The sequence below is a fragment of the Sminthopsis crassicaudata genome, chromosome 2, assembly GCF_048593235.1.
Source record: "Sminthopsis crassicaudata isolate SCR6 chromosome 2, ASM4859323v1, whole genome shotgun sequence".
Classification (NCBI taxonomy): Eukaryota; Metazoa; Chordata; class Mammalia; order Dasyuromorphia; family Dasyuridae; genus Sminthopsis; species Sminthopsis crassicaudata.
In genome coordinates this window covers 42369187-42388199 of record NC_133618.1, presented here as the reverse complement: position 1 = coordinate 42388199, position 19013 = coordinate 42369187, and the positions used below count along the sequence as shown (strand labels likewise).

General features: G+C 40.1%; 1 protein-coding gene across 6 annotated transcripts in view; it reads left to right on the top strand.

Annotated features, from left to right (window-relative positions):
• Positions 1–19013, top strand: part of WDR59 (WD repeat domain 59) — a 60848-nt gene that overhangs the window by 39174 nt on the left and 2661 nt on the right. For 3 of the 6 annotated variants that reach the window (XM_074285994.1, XM_074285997.1, XM_074285996.1), the window contains 11 exons: positions 1719–1814; positions 1932–2088; positions 3013–3082; positions 3532–3685; positions 7563–7619; positions 11921–12054; positions 12716–12797; positions 15082–15194; positions 17214–17361; positions 17459–17531; positions 18309–18435. In XM_074285994.1, coding sequence (XP_074142095.1) covers positions 1719–1814; positions 1932–2088; positions 3013–3082; positions 3532–3685; positions 7563–7619; positions 11921–12054; positions 12716–12797; positions 15082–15194; positions 17214–17361; positions 17459–17531; positions 18309–18435 — 1211 coding nt within the window. Of the gene's footprint in view, positions 1–1718; positions 1815–1931; positions 2089–3012; positions 3108–3531; positions 3686–7562; positions 7620–11920; positions 12055–12715; positions 12798–15081; positions 15195–17213; positions 17362–17458; positions 17532–18308; positions 18436–19013 lie in introns of those variants that run through there. The other 3 variants (XR_012485808.1, XM_074285995.1, XR_012485809.1) reach the window with 3 other exon arrangements.

Below are 19013 nucleotides of genomic sequence, written 5' to 3'. Positions count from 1 at the left end.
GCATTTATTAGGTATCTACAATTTGCCTGCCCCTGTGCTAAATGTGTGGACAGAGAAGGCAGAGACTTCCTGAAGAGTGTATTCCCAGATTTGTACTTTTAGTCAGAGAAGGGGAACTTCTTCGGAATTAGGAGTGACCTTGGGAGTAAACCCAAATTGCATATAAGATTTTCTGTCAAGAAAAGGGGAATGCCCTGATCAGTGTCACGCTTCTTACAGAGAAAAAAGGTAGAAAGCCCAGGACTAAGAGGAAAGTCAGATAAAAGGAAGAACAGTATGGAGGAACCAGGGGCCTACACTTTGTAGTCTGTAAGAATTCCCTGGAGTACCAAGTCACTGGACTGTCAAATTTTTGTCCACTTAGCTACTTGTGTGTTTCCTTTCCAGAGGAAACCATAGATCTGGAGTAAGAGGTAGGAGAGGGAAAAAAGAACCACCTTCTTTGAAGCACTTGCCTATGAATTGAAGGATTTGCTGAAGGGGAATGGAATATTCCTCCTGATAACTTCCAAGTTCAGTTGCCCTTAGCATTACAGAATCTGAATTACAAAAAATCTGGAAGATTTTAGGAACTAAGTGGAAAAGTAGGAATCACCACAGAGGATAGAGAATTGTATTGTCTGCTTACAGACTATTGTATGCCCTTTATTTTCTGCATTTCTTAATGGACTCTTCTGAATCTTGCATTTTCTATAGGGTGAAATACTCACCCTATCACTATACTATACTCAGTAAACATTTAAAAAAATTTTTTTCCCTTGGTGCTTGTGTGAAAGCCGTGGACCTCTTTTTACCCATATGTGGAGACCTAGATATGAGCTATATTTGGAGATTTTCTCAGTAGAGATTCTGGATTGGGGCAATACCAAACAGATAATGATCTTTTTGGGCCATTCCCCAGTCATCCCAGCCTGTGTAAGGTCCGGGCCTGTGCCCCTTGGCCCCAGGAAACAAAGCCATGTCTAGAAGATGAACACAAGGACCAGTAAAGGATATCAGATACAGCCTAGGTCTGTAGGAATTGTGTCAGAAGCACAAAAGCTCAAAGTGAGCTGGGAGGCTAGCAGGAAAGGAGCCCAGGAAAAGAGAAAATGGGAACGGGAGAATTAGGTGGCATTGGGGCCATGATCACTGTGAGAATGTGGTTGAAAGGCATACATTAGTTACACATCAGCTGGAAGTGGTATTAAAATAGTGATAATAGCTAAAATGTGTATTTGTTATAACACTATGTGCCAGGCACTTTACAAATATGATCTAATTTGTGCCTCACAATAATCCTTGGAGGTAGGTGCTGTTATTGTCCCCATTTCACAGGTGAGGAAACTGAGACCAACAAAGCTTAATTGACCTACCCAGAGTCACTCAGCTGGTCAGTGTTTGGAGCTAGATTTGAGTTCAGGCCCCTTTGACTCCATCCCCAGGGCTCTGTCCATCGTACCATCAGCTACCTCGAGATTTGGCCGCATTGGTCCCAGGAGAGCAGAGCTGGCAGTAGCACTATGGGGAAGTTGCCAAGAGGCACATTGCAGCTCTGGCAACCAGAGTTAACCCAGAGGGCCTGGGCCATGTTGAGAAGTAGAGAGATCCCCGTCTCTGGAGGTCTTTAAGCAAACCTGGATGGCTTGTGGCCAGAAAGTCTTTGTTCTAAAAGAACCCAGCTGGACGATCTGAGGTCTCTTGCCCCTCTGACTTCTGGCTTCTCGGTGCTTTTCCAGATTCTGAAAGACACCTCCCTGCAGAAAGTGAAACGTAACCAGAGTTGTTTGGAGCCCTGCGTGCGCCAGCTGGTCTCTTGCTTGGAATCCTTTGTGGTAAGCAGAGCGCCTCCCTGATGAGCTGTTGATGCCCACTCTCACAGCAGAGCACCCTCGTTCACAATCCTTAAAGGAGGTTTACAAAATACATTAACAGACAGGTCTGTATTTCAGAACCAAGAAGACAGCACGTCTAGCAATCCCTATGCTCTCCCCAACGCCGTCACTCCACCCTTACCCACCTTTGCCCGGGTGACCAGCGCTTATGGATCCTACCAAGATGCCAATATCCCCTTCCCTCGGACCTCAGGAGCCAGGTTCTGTGGAGCAGGTTTGTTCCTTGAGGGTTCGGGGGGTCCAAAGTCTTGGATTAGGAGCAGTCATCAAGTGTGCGTCTGCTTGACTGTACCACTTGACTCCTCCATACAGATGGGTGTTTGATTATGAATTTTGTAATTGATTCTGATTCCCTGAGTCTTTAGAGAAAGCACCAAAGTTATTCATTAGAAATTTTAAAGACTTAGAGAATGTGAGTGATATACTCATTCTGTGAATTGCCACTTAGAAATCTAATTAACTTCTAAAATTATTAATCAAGAATGGATTTTGGAAGTATGAAGCAAAAAACAATATGATAACTGTGCTTTATTTTTAGCTTGCTCTGTTTTCTGTAATTGTTTCTTAAAGTATGCCAATTAAAACACTTATGTTATAATTCCATTTGGCAAAAATAGTTCAGGAAAAATTTAGTGATTTGTAAGACTCCCCCAGAATGCAGAGCGATGGGACCTGATGGATCTTAGGAAGGATGTGTTTAAGAACTGCCAACTGCAAGCTTGTAAAGAAGTATGATTGGGTATCAGAAGGCCTAAAGCATACAATAACCTAACAGCCAGAGGAGCCCAGGGAATGAGCACATGACAATTTTGTGCCTTGTTTTGGACAGGTGTCCTCAAAGCAGGGCGTAGGGAAGCTTTTCAAACTGACTCATTTTCCGCCAACATCCTTCTCATGGTTCTCTCTCTTTTGAACTGGTGAAAACTTTTTTGTTTCACCATTACTTACCCTAACTGATTCGTTTTCTATTCTGTGAGAACTGAAAAAGTTTCCCGTTGTCTGTCACCATTTAACCTGGCCAGTTCCCAAGAACTTTTTTCTTCTAGCATGATGAGGGTGTGGGGAATTGTTACTTTACTTAAATTTTCCATGTTAGCTTACGTGATATCAGCTGATTTGTTTGGTGTCTCTTCTGCAGGTTACCTGGTATATTTCACAAGACCCATGACAATGCATCGGGCAGTTTCTCCGACAGAACCTACTCCTAGGTGTGTTTGGAAAGCTGCACAAGAGGTCTGTGCTTATAAGACCAAAAGCAGTTGGATTGTTAATAGGAGCTACCAGGAATACACTACTAACTGGTGCAGGGAAATGAACAAATTTCTTTGATGAGCTCAGTTTCTCCTCTTCAAGAAGGAGACAGTCACCATTGTTTCTTCTGGCATACTGACCTTTCTTGTATTAAACACATAGGATCAGCTTAGTAAAAGCAATGTCTAAATCAGATCAAGTCTCAAGTCCGGAGAATTTTTGCATTTTAGCAACTTGGGGATGATGCTGAAATCATGTCCACTGTCACTGAAGCAGCACACAAATTTTTTGTTGACACTACTTAGAGTTGTGCGTTCTCTCTCTCCTCTCTCCCTCTCTATTTGTCTGTCTCCCCTCTTTTCTCCCTCTCTCCCTTGTTCCGACAATGCTTTATCTTCAATTACAGGTCTCTGTCAGCCTTGTCTGCCTATCACAGTGGTTTGATCACACCAATGAAAATCCGCACAGAAGCTCCTGGGAACCTACGCTTGTATAGTGGGAGCCCTACTCGCAGTGAGAAGGAGCAGGTCTCCATCAGCTCCTTCTACTATAAGGAACGGGTAAGGACTTGGGCTTTTGTCCCTTTCCCTAATTTTTGGTTCCTCTCACCTGAGGCCACCACTTCTCACACAGATGGCTGATTTGGTCTCCTCTCATTTTTTAACAGCCTGTATATATTTTCTGTTGTGTTTTGGGAAAGCTCACTTCCTTCCCTTCCCATCTAACCACTCATTTCCATTCATTTTGTGAATTATCTTATTTCTTTCTATAGAGTGGATTAGTTTCAGGCTTTTCCTAATGCTCATCCACTAGGTTGGTGATTCTAAAGGCTCCACAGACCCTGATTTTAGTCTTTGTATAGTCTTTCCTTTCTGCTAGGAAATGGGGAATGATCAGAGAGGGGGCATTTGTATCATTAATCTTGATTGCTCTGTTGAGCAGTTTTGTCTGCTTGTTTTCTTGTGTGAAGGAGACTTCCATGGGGTGGGGGCACCTTCTTTATCAGGAAACAATTATGATGGCAAGAGGGAGCCCAAACTAGGAGTGGTCTCAGGTCAGTCTGAACTAAAGCATTTGTGCTCCACATGTCACTTAGGCTCAACTTTCCCTGCCCAACTTTGTGGGCTAAGAATGTTGTAAGATTCAATTGGGACATAAACATCTTCTTGGTGATAAACAATTACATAGGTTTAAAGTGATAGCTGTGAAAACTTAGAAATGCTAAATAGGTAACAGGTCTGTTTTTAAGCTAAGTTGTAATGGTTCCTGTGTTTTCAGGAAAGCCAAATCAACTTCTCATTTAAATGGGTTTCTTGGTACAACACTCACTTGAACTTGTGTCAGGGCTCTTAGGTTCTTGAGAACACTCACTGACCCTCTTTGTGATTACTGTGAAAGGCCTGAAGTGGTTAGTAATTTCTGGACTCTTAGTCATGTTGGGGAGAGCACAGCTTCCCTGGGAAGTGGGTGGGCATGGATGGGGCATCTTCCTGATTGCCCTAGGGCCAAGCCTTAGAGTTGTCTTTTTTAAAATGAGACTTGAGGAGGCTCTAGCATGAACCAGAAGCTCAGCCATTGTATGGCTGTGATTACAGGCCTGAGATTTCATCAGGACAAGTAATTCCTGAGGAAGAAATTCTTTCTCCAGTGCAGCTCAAAAGCCAACTTTCCTGTTTATAAAGTTGTCTGGATCCCTAAAATCGAGAGTCACACATTTGTTCTTGTGTCAAAGATAGGACTTTAATCCATGTCTTTGTGACCTTGAAGCCAGGTTTTTAGCTATTGTACCATTATTTTTCTTACCTATTAGGTAAATTTTATTCCCTGAAGGAATTAAAGTCTTCCTATTTTTATTTTGAATTTTGAACCAAGAAGTTGAGAAACTTTATCTGTTAACAAGTTGAAAAACCCAGAAAGGGTTATTCCCAAGGTCACAGAGCTCGAAGGTAGTAGCAGTCCACAGAGGGGATGACCCCTTGAGTAGTCGGGAGAGGTTTAAGAAGACCTTGGAGGCTTGGGGTTCTGTCTGTTAGGCCCCCAGTCCAAGGACTCCATTTTCTAGTTATCTGTGGCATCTTTTCCTCTTTGCTTCTTTTCATTCAGGCTTTGGTGAAGCTCAGATTAGATAATAGGAAAAGCACTTCACCAGTCTTAGAGCAATCTTTCCCTGTAAGTTGTTTTTATTGTGATTTTTCTTCCCTTTCATGCCTTGAGAGCTCTACTGAGGGCTTTCTATCTTACTGAATAAAATTATTTTTGTGAAGCTTGTAATACTGGATAGGTATAACCTGTAAAAAAAAAAAAATATATATATATATATATATGTATATATATATATATATATATAAAATCAGTAATTCAATATATATATACTGAATTACTGATAATTATGGTACCCTACATACAGAACATTTCAGAAGTAGATCTCCCTGGAACACATAGTATAGACATGCCCTGTTCTGTTGCAGATTCCTTAAAGATAGTTTACTTGGAGAGTTCATTACAGAGTTTTTCTCCAGTATGAATTCTCTCATGTACATCAAAGCCTTTTACAACTGAAGGCTTTTCTACATTCATTACATTTTTTAGGATTTCTCTCCAGTATGCTTTTATGTGAATTAAGGGTTCCCTTACAGTTGAAGACTTTTCCAAATTCATTTCTTTTATAGTATGGGAGAGTTTGTTCTGAGTTCTCTTCTGCCCACACCATTTGGTGTGTCTGAAGAGACTAAATTAGGGGAACACCAGCTTGGTTTTGCTGTAGATTAATGTCCTTAGCTCAGCCAGCCCATAACGAAGGCCTTCTGTGGTACCAAAACCACTTAGAAAGGATAGAAGTGTGTACCTTGGGACTCTGCACTTAAAGGATGACCCATCTGGTGCATATTCAGTTTAGTCACACTCTCAAAATCAAATCTGCATCTTTAAAAAGTATTATACAGCCAAATCTTTTCCATGGAAAAACAAAGTAGAAATTAAACATCTAAGAAATTAAATAGGAACAAGGCCTCAGGCCACTGGTGTCATCTTTTGGGGCTCATGGCTGCAGTCTTCTGTAGAAGAGATTCCCTGATTCTACCTCCTGTTTGTTTTGACCTTTTTGTGAGTCTCTTTGAAGTTTAGTTCAATAACCCCCTGTTTGATTTTGAAAGCCCATCTTTTCTTTGGACATTTTTCCTTTCTTGTATATTCTCCCTTTTACCTCTTTGAGTGAATCATAATAAAGAATATTATCACTGCACAATGAAATTTTGTGAAGGGAAGAGATCCGGTCTTTGGGGATCAAGCTCACCAGTAAGCAAGTTAGCTGTTTTCGGCTGGCTGCTCACCACCCTTAGCGGGGTTATGTTGGGTGCCTTGTGTGTAAGCTCATCCGAATATTGTTTTGAGTTTTGTTCTGGATGGGACAATAGTCTCTACTTTTGGTTGAGACTGAACTCAAAGCCTGCGAAAGTGTTAGTAGAGAGTTAGAAAGAAGGGAGTCTTCTAGTCATCAGATTGATGGTTGGGAAGCTCCTGAGATGTTGCCAAAAATTACATCTAGGTGGAGGTGACCGGTTAGGTGGCACAGTGGAGAGAGCACTAGGCCTGGAACCGGGAAGACTCATCTCCTTGAGTTCAGATCTGTGTGACCCTGCTATCGCCCTGTTTGCCTCAGTTTTCTCATCTATAAAATGAGTTGGAGAAAGAAATGGCAAACTGTACTCCAGTGTCTTGCCAAGAAAATGCCAAGGGGGGTCATGGAAAGACATGATTGAAGCTACTGGACACCAAGAGCACCCCTGTAGCTGAGCTTCACGCTTGCAGAATTGCTCACAGTCACAGCCTTTGCCCCCTGCTCTGTCAGAGGCTCTATCCTTCAGCAGCACCACTGCTATTCCCCATCAACAGGAATTTCCTATTTGATTGCCCAGTGCAGACGAGTGCTGCCCCCCTCTGCTTCTCCTGCTTTCCTGCCTCTCTTTGGTTCTCAGTTTACTGACGGCATTCCCCCAAGCCCCTCAGACACTTCAGGTTGATTTTGAGCCACAAAAACTCTTCTCTCTGCCCCCCTGTCTAGCTAGTTAGAGGCTCAGCCAGGCATCTTTATGTGGTGGGCCGCTGTGACTCGGTCAGGACCTTTCAAGGCTGCAGAGCTTTGGTCAGTCTCTAGCCCCTTGGCTTGTAGAGGGTCTCCTAGCGTCCCCAAACTGTAAATGGAATCGGCTGCCAACTGTTATGTCTGATGTGCCTGGAATTGGGGTGGGAGTGGGGTGGTGGAAGAACAAAATACTGTGAATGCTTAGGGTTTTGGTACAGTTGTGGTTTTGTAGTAAATCACAGTGCTTTCTGATCCATCAGATGTTTGGAGAAGTTTCATTTTACTCTATATTTTTCCTTTTTAATTTTCTTGGTGTTTTTCTTCCCTCCTCTTGGGTGTAACGTTTTCATGCACAGATGTCTCCTCGCTCTGCCCGGCGACGTTGGTCCATACAAGCAATTAACGACTTCCCGGTACTGTGCGCTGTGCTAATACTCTCCTTAACTAACCCTGTCTCCTGAGGGCCCAAGAATAAAATGCCGCCTGTCTGGCTTTGAGAAACCCAAACAACAGACTGGGTAGCTTTCTGATGATGATGAACTTGTTTTCACTTTGGAGGGGTGGGCAGTGGGATGGACAGATACAAATGGTGGCAGCGGTGGTGCTGGGAGACGCCTTGAGTGGATTGTTGAACATGGCTTCCAATTCTGGGTTTCTTGGAAATGACCCCCATGGGGGACATTTTGGCATGAATGCATGTTACTTTTGAAAGATTCAAAATAAGCCACTTTTGGGTGGAAGAAGGTATGAGAGGACTCAGCCACTTGGTCCTTCTCATCCGCTTTACTCCTTTCAGAAAAAGAGGGCCATGTCTGTACTCCCTGCCTAGAACTGAATTGTGTCACAGTTGATTCTTTAGGGAGTTTTCAGTGGAAAAATTTTTTTTCATTTTTCAGTAAGGAAAAATTTTTTTTCATTCATTTTTTGATACCAGGAGCCCTGCTTAAGAGCATCTCCCTCATGCTAGCTGCTGTCGATGAGAATCCCTGACGCAGCCACCATTGTTAAAAGGCCCTGACTGAGCCAGCCCGGCTGCTGAATTTGCCCAGTTCTGAAGGAGCCTGGAAAAATGTGGTAGTGGCCCACTTTGCTGATTGTGCAGGGCTAATTGGGATTACTCTGAAGCAGTTGGCGGCTTATTCTTGGGCTACATGTTTTTACATTTAACCCATTTAGTGGCATCCCTGTTATCTCAGGTGACAATGACATGCTTAAATCTGGTGGTTCAATTGTGAGCTGGCTTTTGGTCATTTTTCAGTGGTTTTTTTTTCACCAATCCTCCCTCTCCCAATACCTACTCCATTTCTTTCTTCCCCATAATTATGTGAACTCTTTGGTTCCCCATGCATAAAATGGCTGATTGGGTCTCAGTTGGTTATCATAGTAATTGGCACATGTCTTTCAGTTTGTCTTTGTCTCCCTGTTTTTGTCTTCTCCTTGAGTCTGAATCCCTGTGGCAGGAGCGCTTCCTACCACTGGCATTGTTCCAAAAACCCTAAGAGAGATTCTGGGTCCTATACCAAATATTAGAAATATTCTACATTTAGGCTTGTCAGAATGAGACTGGAGCAATGCAAGGTATGTGACTTCAGTGACTTTCTATTCCCCATGAAATACTGGTAGCCGTAGCGCTCTAGGCATAGCAAGGAGCCCGTGCTTTGTTCTGACGGTAAGTTGCAAAGTGATAGGAGAAAATGTTAAGAGAGAAAATCCAATTAGGAGAAGCAAAAATAGAATGTTTAATTTCTTAGCCCCAAAGCATTGTAGAAGGCACATTAGAAATTGCTTAGTCGCCTGGCAAGGACTAGAGCTATGCAGTAGGGGTTAGGAGATTCAGCGGGTAGAGGTCCCCAACACTGTACAGTTCTTGCTTATCCAGCGCTGCAGATTATTTGGCTATTGTGCAACCTTATTTAATAATTTGGCCTCTCTTTTTGTAGCGAGATAGTATATATAAAAATTCTTTCCCATGGAATATGTAGGCAAATCTCTTAGTTATCCTATAGTAGAATTAAAAAACAGACTTTTATAGGGGCTTCTGTAGCTTGATTATTGGAGGCAGACACCCCTTGTGATTTGGACACTGAAAGCCTCCATACTGGCTTTGCATTGCCAGTAAAGAATTAAGTACCATCCTGGAAGATCAGAGATTCTGAGAAAGGTCCCTGCAGCTCTAGGCTCAAGTTCTGCTACAGTAGGTAGATAACTACAGAAAGTCATTAACAGCATTTTGAGTTGAGACCCGTGGAAGCTACAAAATTCAGTCTGCAATTAAATCTCTTAATGTTCAGTGCTGTGTAGCTGTAGACTCCTTCAGCTATCCTATTAAAGAAATAGTAATAGCTCACATTTACACAGTGGTACAGAGGGCTTCCATTTACATGTTCATCTGACTTTTACAATCTGGGGAGGGAAGAAGGGCAATTAATCTAAAACTTTATGTTCATTTAACAATGAGAAATCTGATGCTGCATGATGGCAGGGAATATTAAATTTGGCCAAGATTACCTGGGTGGAATTGGAATTCAGAGCAGATTCAACACTTTTACTTATAATTCCAGGCTGCTTGTTATTATTATTTCCTGTCTTTTTGCAGATTGGCCCGTATATTTTCAAATGGAGTATTTTCTGCATACAATCCATGTTTTAATAAGTATGACTTTTTTATTGATGAAAACTAAGCAGTCAGAAAGCTGCCATGAAGTTAATGTCCTTGTCTTCTAGAGCATTTGCTACTTGTGAAATAGTAGGAACACTTTTCCTGTGGAGTTTCATTTAATTCTATCCAGTGTATCATTATTAGCATTAGTGAATTGCTCACATAGTTAAAAATTTCATCTTCTCAATATACTTAATATATTTTTTAATATATTTATTAAATAAGTACCTGGTTTGGCTTCCAGGAAGATTGATTTCATAGCCTGTTGGTAAACTCATCCAACACAGAAAACTAAATGAAATTGATCAATATTTAGCATTTGAAAAAGGGATGATGTTAGACGGAACTTGTTTTTGTTTAGAAATGTTTTGTTACTATGGTTAGGGTAGCAAGTAACTCCTCATCTGACCCAGTTTGGCAGTACCCATGAGAGAACAACCTCTAGCACATTTTGTGTCTTTACAGATTTGGTTACTATCGTGGTAAAAGTGAGCTTAGTTATTCGTTTTGTAATTGAAAATAGCTGAGCAAATAACTAGGCACTCTTTGGGGTCATTGCACAGGTGAATGCTAAGAGGCATATGTCAAATGGCATTTATTGTATGATAACATGAGAGTGTGTTCTAGCTGTCAACATTGCCTGGCTCCAGCCTATTCTGACAGTCTGTTATCTTCTAACATACTAATTGCTTAGGATTTGGGCACTTCCTCCACTTGCATGCATTTCATTGTTTGATCATTGAAATATTAATTAGTTTTATCAGCATGCATGTATATATGCTTAAGAAAAATCTGAAAGAATTGAGGGGCTATCTAGTCATTATGGACTAATCTTCCTTTGACATTGCAGCATAATTCTATTTATGGTTAAATGGGGAAAATGTTCCTTCAGAAAAATTGGTTTCAGGTCCCAAATGATAATGCACTCACATTTTATCTCATAGGTTTTTAAAACAAGGTTATTCCTTCCTCTACCTGCCATGACCTAACTTCAGGTTCTTAGAATTTTGTCATTCCTGTAGCACATAATGATCTCTTCAGGAGAAGAATTGATTAATTGTCCTCTTTTAAGAAGGAGAGATCCTGGAATCTTGTAGGAGAAAGAGCCATTCTCAAAAAGGGCCTACACTTGGCTTGTGATTTAAGAAATGAAAGACAAATTTTGTTGAGATGAACTTATAGATGTTTTTAAAGTTTTCTTAAGAATCTGAAGTTTCTGAAGAATCTTTAGCACTGGAATGCAGCCCCACATTAGCAAGTATCTTTACTTTCTTGTCCAGTATATCTGTCCTGGAAATAATCACACCCTTACTTAACCCAAGAGCTGTAGTATGATAAAGCATTGATGTCACGACTAATGTTACTGAAAAAAAACCCAATGGGAGGTAAACATTGCTTATTCTCACTGCAATGAGAACTTCACTCAAATAGGCACATTTAAATTGCATGTAAGGCATTTTATGTCCATTACCACAATCTCTTTACTTCCTGACATTCTTAGGTGACCAGCTGTAGAATATAATGGCTAGTAATTACAATAGGGAGGATCCAGGCTATATTTTGTTTTTAGCTATCAATTTTCTCTCCTTCCCTAGTAAGAGTAGTAATTTTCTTCAGGAGAGATCAGATGGCAAAATCCACATGAATGTGCACTGATGAAAAGTGCCAGCAAATCCTATTGGAATTGACTGAAGGAAAAAAAAATTATGGATGTCAGTTGAAACACAGAATTTTGATTCAAGTGATGAATATAGTTAAAATGGTGATCTAGGTTCTTTTGTTTCAGATGGCTTTTTGCTATCTTTCTATTGTTTTGTTCTAACTTCAGTCATGAAACATCCACTAAGTGCCCAGTCCTATACCAGGCATTGACAACCCTTTCTGGGGATTTTGGGTGCCTGTGGCATCATTTCACTTCCAGAAGATGCTGTCTTAAGGGCATGCTTCAATGAAAGTGTTTTATAGTAGGCACTGACCCCAACTCACTGAGTAATTCAGTCCTAGGTTGGTATTGTTGGTGACCTGTCCTTAACATGTTTGCATCTCTTCTTATAGAAATCTCGGAGATGGAAGAGCAAGCGGGAGGGTTCCGACTCTGGCAACCGTCCAATCAAAGCTGCTGGAAAAGTCATAATCCAGGATATTGCCTGCCTCCTTCCTGTACACAAATCACTAGGAGAACTCTACATGTAAGTAGCGAATTCAAGAGTCCTCCTTGTACCTGGAAGTCAGTTGCTTTTTTGTCACTGTTGTTGGCATTTTTAATTGTGTTGAACCCTTTGTGATCCCCTTTGCGGTTTTCTTGGCAAAAATGGTGAAATGTTTGCAATTTCCTTCTTCAGCTCATTTTACAGATGAGGAACTGAGGCCATCAGGGTGAAGTGAGTGGCCCAGAGTCCCACTGCTAGGATGCGTGAGGCTGGATTTAAATTCAGACCTTTCTCTCTCCAAGCACTCTGGTGCCTCCTAGCCACCCCATCCTTTCCTCTATTCTGAACAGCAAAAACCCATTCTTTTGGGGTTTTATTTGCAAAGTCCATTTTTATGGTTTTTATGTCATTTGATATAAAACTTAAATGATTGAAAAATTAGTAGCCAGCTGTGGCTTCTCCTGACTTTTCAGAGCAATAAGTGATTCTAGTTTAGCCCCTGGCTGTTCCCACAACACTAACTAGTGCCCCAAGTGATCTTTGCTTTAGTAGGACAAGGAAGAGATGATCTAATGACTGAGGTATGTCTAGGATCCCTTTCATCTCCAAGCATTTCTGTCTGTCAGTCTCTTTTTAAAACCAGCAGGGGTTCATTTGGAAAGATTATCTGGTAAGAATCATTTCACTTTTTATTTTTCAGATTGAATATTAATGACATTCAGGAAACCTGTCAGAAGAATGCTGCCTCGGCCTTGCTTGTGGGACGCAAAGATCTTGTCCAGGTACTGACTTTCCTTTTGCAGAGATGACGGCATCTGGATTTTCTCATTGAACTGGTTGTTGACTCTTAATTCCTTTTTCTGGTTGGCTGGTATTTTATAATGTGCTGTGTCAAAATCCTTTCTTTTAATGGTCTAAGCTGGCATATTGGACTTGAACATCTTCCCAGTTTTCTCCTATTTCTTGCTTAGTGTGAGGAAGTTAAACAATTTAAAGGTGTTTCTTATTGTTTCCTCTTCTTGGCTTACATATAGGCCAGTATCAAACATTTTATACTTGAATGCCATTAGCCTAAGAGTCTCTTGTTGAATTTTGTTGTTTACACGATAATCCTTTTATATAGTATTAAGGTTGGCTTTATAGTATTAAGGGAGAGCAGGCTACTTCGCACCTGATTATTGTTCATCTTAACTTTTTTCCTTGTCTGTACTCCAAACAAGAACCAGTGCTGAGATCCTGATTTTTCCCTAAATAAAAAATCCTTAATATCTCTCATTCAGCTTATTTAATGGTCCTCTAGCCAACACTGATAAACTTGATTAATTCTTTGGGATTTGTGATGGGAATTGTAGGTTAATTTTTAGCATTCTAAAACAAGCATATAGTTGATTTCTCCTTCCATGCCTTGTTCTTGGTATGAATGTCTGGCTTTGAAGCAGAGTGACTCTTAACAAACCTTAGTTTTCAATAGTAGTCTCAGATAGAAGGTAGATTGCTCTATTTCTTAGTTTATTAGTGTCTTTTTTTTTTTTTTTTAATTGAGGCAATTAGAGTTAAGTGACTTGCCCAGTATCACACAACTAGGAAGTATTAAATGTCTGAGGCCAGATTTGAACTCGGGTCCTCCTGACTTCAGGGCTGATGCTCTATCCACTGCACCGCCTAGCTGCCTCTTTTTAGTATCTATCTTAATATTAAGTTGGTGAAATGACAAATTGGTGAAAATACTTGTAAAACATTTTATGCTATTTCCTTTAATTTATGCTTCAAACCATACATAAAGTTATCAGATGCCTTTTACTCAGCAGGGACCTACAGAAATGAACTGTGTCATTATTTCTTACGGAGGACTTCAGGGCATTAGTAGTTCAAAACTCTTTTAAGCAAAATCAACCACTAAATTTCTGTCCAAAAAAATCTATTAGGCAGTTACCATAAAGTGAGCTGCTGATGTTGAGAAACTAAAAGAAATGCATGCTTTCTTAAAATAATTGCCTCTTCCAGGTCAGGTGTTAATTATATGAACTAATGAATGTCAGTTATGTGATAGGTGAATTCCAATTTTAGATAGTACCACTGACCTCCAGCTCAATTTCTTTCTTTCACAACAGTTTCTTTAACTCTTAGATATATATAAATATTCATACTTCTATAATTGATTTTACATAAACTGAGGCATTATTTACCATTTGTTTTTACATATTTGATCACCAATTAATCAATGTTAATAAACAGTAAGTGCCAATCAGTCACTATCCTAGATGCTAGAGTTACAAATGCAAAAGTGATATAGTATCTGCCTCTAGGGAATTTACCTTCCAGAAGGGAGATGCAACTTGTCCACATATAAATAAATCTAGTATATATACAAAATATCTCCTTGAGGGCAGAAATTTTGTTTTGCACTTCTTAGTATCTGCTACCGTGCTTTTACTCATAATAGGAATGGAATAAAATTACTTTACTAATTAATTGTAAAGGACATGTCTGAATCCCATAAGCTGATAGTTATGGATGCATTCCCTAAACTTGATGTTAACAAAAAGGAAATCCAAATCCCTCAGCTTCAGAGGGAAAGAATAGGTTGTGATTAAAAAAAATAATACAGCAGAGTTCTTCAGTGCAGTAAAGACAACCTCTGTTTCAAAATGAAATATGACCTGCCAAGGAGATCTCAAATGAGAAATCCAGATGTCATTTTTCTTTGCAGATAACCTGAGAGGCAGCAGGGGAGAATGTAGAAAAGAAAACCTGAATCTGGTTTTCAAAAGTGATACCAATTACTTTTCAGGACTCATACCAAGTGGCTGAGGAGCCTTTCTTTCCTCACTTAGGTGGGGCCAGAGCTTCCATACTTTGCTCCTGCAGGGCCAAACAAAACAAATCTAATCTTGCTTCCACAAGATAGCTCTGAATTTACATTTTTTAATTCATATGTCATTCCATCCCTAAATGATGGGTAGCTTAGAATCTTTTGTGTCCTGGGCTTCTTTGGTGGTAGATGAGTTTTATTTACTGCTTCTGGTCACTGAGGTATATTAAAATGTGTTTCTTTGGTCTTTCTAGGTTTGGTCACTGGCTACAGTAGCTACTGATCTTTGCCTTGGCCCAAAGTCTGATCCTGATTTGGAGACACCCTGGGCCCGACATCCATTTGGACGACAGCTGTTGGAGTCCCTGTAGGTTTTGAAAGATTAAACTGTGGGAAGTTATTGGCTTGTAATAGGGTTAAAGAATCTATTAAATATTAAAACATATTAATCTAGTTTCCATGATAATTGATTAAGAAGAAGGTATAGACTTGGGTCTGTTTTTTATTAAGAAGTTCCTCCTCATATACATGTGTACTTTATAAAGATTTTTTTTTGGCCTACAGACTACTTCATTTTAATAATGCAGAGAGGAGACCTCTTGATGTAAAAGTTTATAAACAACAGAAAACAAATTGCAAGTCACTGCTTGCAGCTACTTTCTTGAATTTGTTCCTTGATGGTTAGAGTCAGATTGCTTCAGAGTACCGAGTCTGTGTAAAGTTCATGGCACTTTATTTAATCTGATAAAATGGAGATTTGTTAAGACTTAGCCATATATAATATTTCTTTAATTAAAATTTTTTTTCTTTTTTTAATCAAAGCTTTTTTCCCCCAAAACATATGCATAGACAATTTTCTTTTTCTTTTTTTTTTTTTTTCTTTTTTTTTTTCTGAGGGTTATTGACTTGCCCAGGGTCACACAGCTAAGAAGTGTTAAGTGTCTGAGATCATATTTGAACTCGGGTCCTCCTGAATTCAGGGCTGGTGCTCTATCCACTGCGCCACCTAGCTGTCCTCTGTATAGACAATTTTCATCATTCATCTTGCAAAGTCTTGTTTTCCAAAATTTTTTCCCTCCCTTCCCCTCTGCACCCTCTCCTCGACAGCAGGTAATCCAGTCATATAATATTTCTTAAAAATGGACTCCCCAGCAAGACAATCTGACGCCTCAGCATTGTGAAAAGATTTTTTCCATTCCTACAGGCAACATCTGGATTTATCTAATTGAGAATAGAAGTAATATCATTTTTTGGAGATCTCTTTTGTAAAATGAGAAGATTTCTACCTTCTCTGCCTATCTTAGATTTCTGCAAAACTTAAATGAGAGCATATATGTGAAGACTTTGTAAATTATAAAAGGCACGAATTTTTAACCCTGCAAGATAACATGGCTGTCATTATTTATTTTCAGAGCAAGGTCCTTATGGTTTTTTCTTTAACAGTCTAGTACAGGAGCATTTTGGTAGCACATTATTAGCTCTTTCCTAATAGAATAATGTAATGTGCTGTTGTCTCCAGAAGCTGCCCATCGCTCTCTGGGAGATCTGCTGTGTCAACTCAAATCTTTAGGACAGATTCTTCTTCCCTTAGAGAACTGTTGTCTCCAGACAGTTGCCGTTAACTCTGGTCCAGAGAAGTGATTTCCCTTCCTGCAGAGAGCTGCCTCAAGTCTGGTCTAGAGCAGAGACTCCCTTTTTCCTCCAGAGCTGCCCTCTTTATCCTCCCAGAGAATGGGCATAGGATAACGCAAGGGCTTCTGGGAAAAATTACTTCAACCAATGAACTTGCTCCTCCTAAGCATGCAAGCTCTTCCCCAGGAAAGGCCAGAACTAGAGAATTGTCAAGTACCGTAAGAACCTAATATCTCATTATCTCATTAGCACTCAGTAAGAACCTATCTGGATAGACTTGAGTTCTTTAATCCAAATACCTGCTTGGTTCCCTTTTAGCTGACTTCTCAGTTGCTTTAGATGCATTATAATAGGATTGTGATGATTATAATAGGAAAGCACTTGTCTGCTTCAGAATAAATGTTTACTAAAAGATCATGGGTTAAAAAGACCCCATATTTGCACTAGATAACTGGTCTTCATGTTTGAATATCAAACACCAAAATTTTGAAGCATTAATGGAAAGCTAGATAGAACTTCTCAGAACTATATCTTAGTCATTTGTAATCAGATCAAAAAGAAAGCAAATTAATTGACCTGTGGAAAGCCTCAGTTCTTGCCATTGAGTTTAAAATCAGAATATCTTATAGCTAATGTGAAAATGCATGAGTCATTAAGAGATTGAATTCATCTTTGCCAAAATTTTCTGAGATTATTATAGTTACCCTTTTTTCAATTCCTGTCTTGGTTCATTATCCCTTCCTGCTTTCCCTAGGCTGGCCCATTACTGTCAACTCCGGGATGTCCAGACGCTGGCCATGCTTTGCAGTGTGTTTGAAGCACAGTCACGGCCACAGGGAATACTGAACCCCTTTGGGCCCTTTCCTAGTCGTTCTTCTAACCTTGTGTCCCACAGCCGATATGTAAGTCTATTGATTTCTTGGTTGGTGCTTATTTTTACTAAATGGTATTACCACTAGGATCCTAATAATATTTTGTGATCATCTTCTTTCATTGCAGCCTAGCTTTACTTCCTCTGGTTCTTGCTCAAGTATGTCAGACCCAGGACTCAACACTGGTGGATGGAATATAGGTAGGCATGTAAAGGACCCAATCTGGGTTATATTTCCAGCAACCTAAGGGACTTGTGCAAAAGTACTAATGCACAGCTTTTATTTAATTGAAATCCTCATCATATTGTTTATTGTGCATTTCATTTTTAAGTCCATTTAAAATAATGAAAACCTTATTGCAATGAGTCTGTAGACTTCTTTGTTCTCTAAATGAAATTTTTCTACAGAGAGACTTCTTGGCAGGCTATCATCCCTTTTATCTGTATCAGTCACATAAAACATGTGTAATGGGCCTTTTCCAGCTTTGATCCAACAGCCCTAAATCATGCCATCTACTGACCCTGTCTTTTTCATGGGCTGGTGCCTGCTAACTCACTTGCCAGCTCCCTTCTTCCAACAAGGAAAACTAGGAGACAGGTAGCCTCTAGACTCATAGATGCGAAGGCGTAGGGGCACCTGCGTGGCGCAGTAGATAGAGCACTAACCCTGAAGTCAGGAGGACCTGAGTTCACATCTGGGCTCAGACATGTAATACTTCCTAACTGTGGGACCCTGGGCAAGTCACTGAATCCCAATTGCCTCAGCCAAAAAAAACCTAAATAAGTCAACAGAAGGCGTATTTACATTCAGAGTTGTACAGTTGTCTTAATGATAGATGGGAAAACCAAGCTAAGGAACAGTGGGGTAGTTCTTGAATGGCAGATCTCTGAGTTTCCCACATTGCATATGATGAATTGGACCCAACTGAACCAGCTTTCTGAGAATCATTGTCCTTTCTCTTTTTGACTTTGGTAAAGTGGGTAGGGAAACAGAGCACGCATCGTCCCCCTGGGGAGAGTCTTCACCTGATGAAATGCGCTTTGGGAGTTTGACATACAGCGACCCTCGTGAGAGAGAACGAGACCAGCATGACAAAAATAAAAGGTAGTTCCTTCTCTCCATTGAGATCTCTATTTTTCTCTGACATCCAGCAGTGTTAGAAATGTATAGTGCCCTGGCCATCATCCGATAGCAAAATCCTGAGCACCTTAATATCAGGACACAAAAGTCATTATCTTATCACTGGGGATGACTAGAGGCTGTGATCTAATTTTTACTTCAGGGAACTCCTAGATTTCCCAGAATTAGGATCCTCACTTTGAGAGAGGGATGTTCATCAACTTTACTGTAGAGGACTGTTTGGTAAGAAGTAGAAACAGTAGTTTTCTTTATAACATGTGGATATTAAAGATTTTTCGTGACATGTTTTTTCTCAGAGAACAGAAAAATTCACCATTTTGAAGACCTTATTATTGGGGACCAGATATATTAATATATCTGGTTAACTCAGAGCCTGTTTTTTTCTCCATGTATCTGCCCTGAAACTCAGGGAAATCACTGATTTATATTTGAAAGGCTCTTTAACAATTGTGGGTATATAATGTTTATGCTTTTAGTTCTTTAAAAATAAAAGGGGGGGTGAGGTGGGAGAGTGTAGCTACCAACAGAAGAATTTATGAATT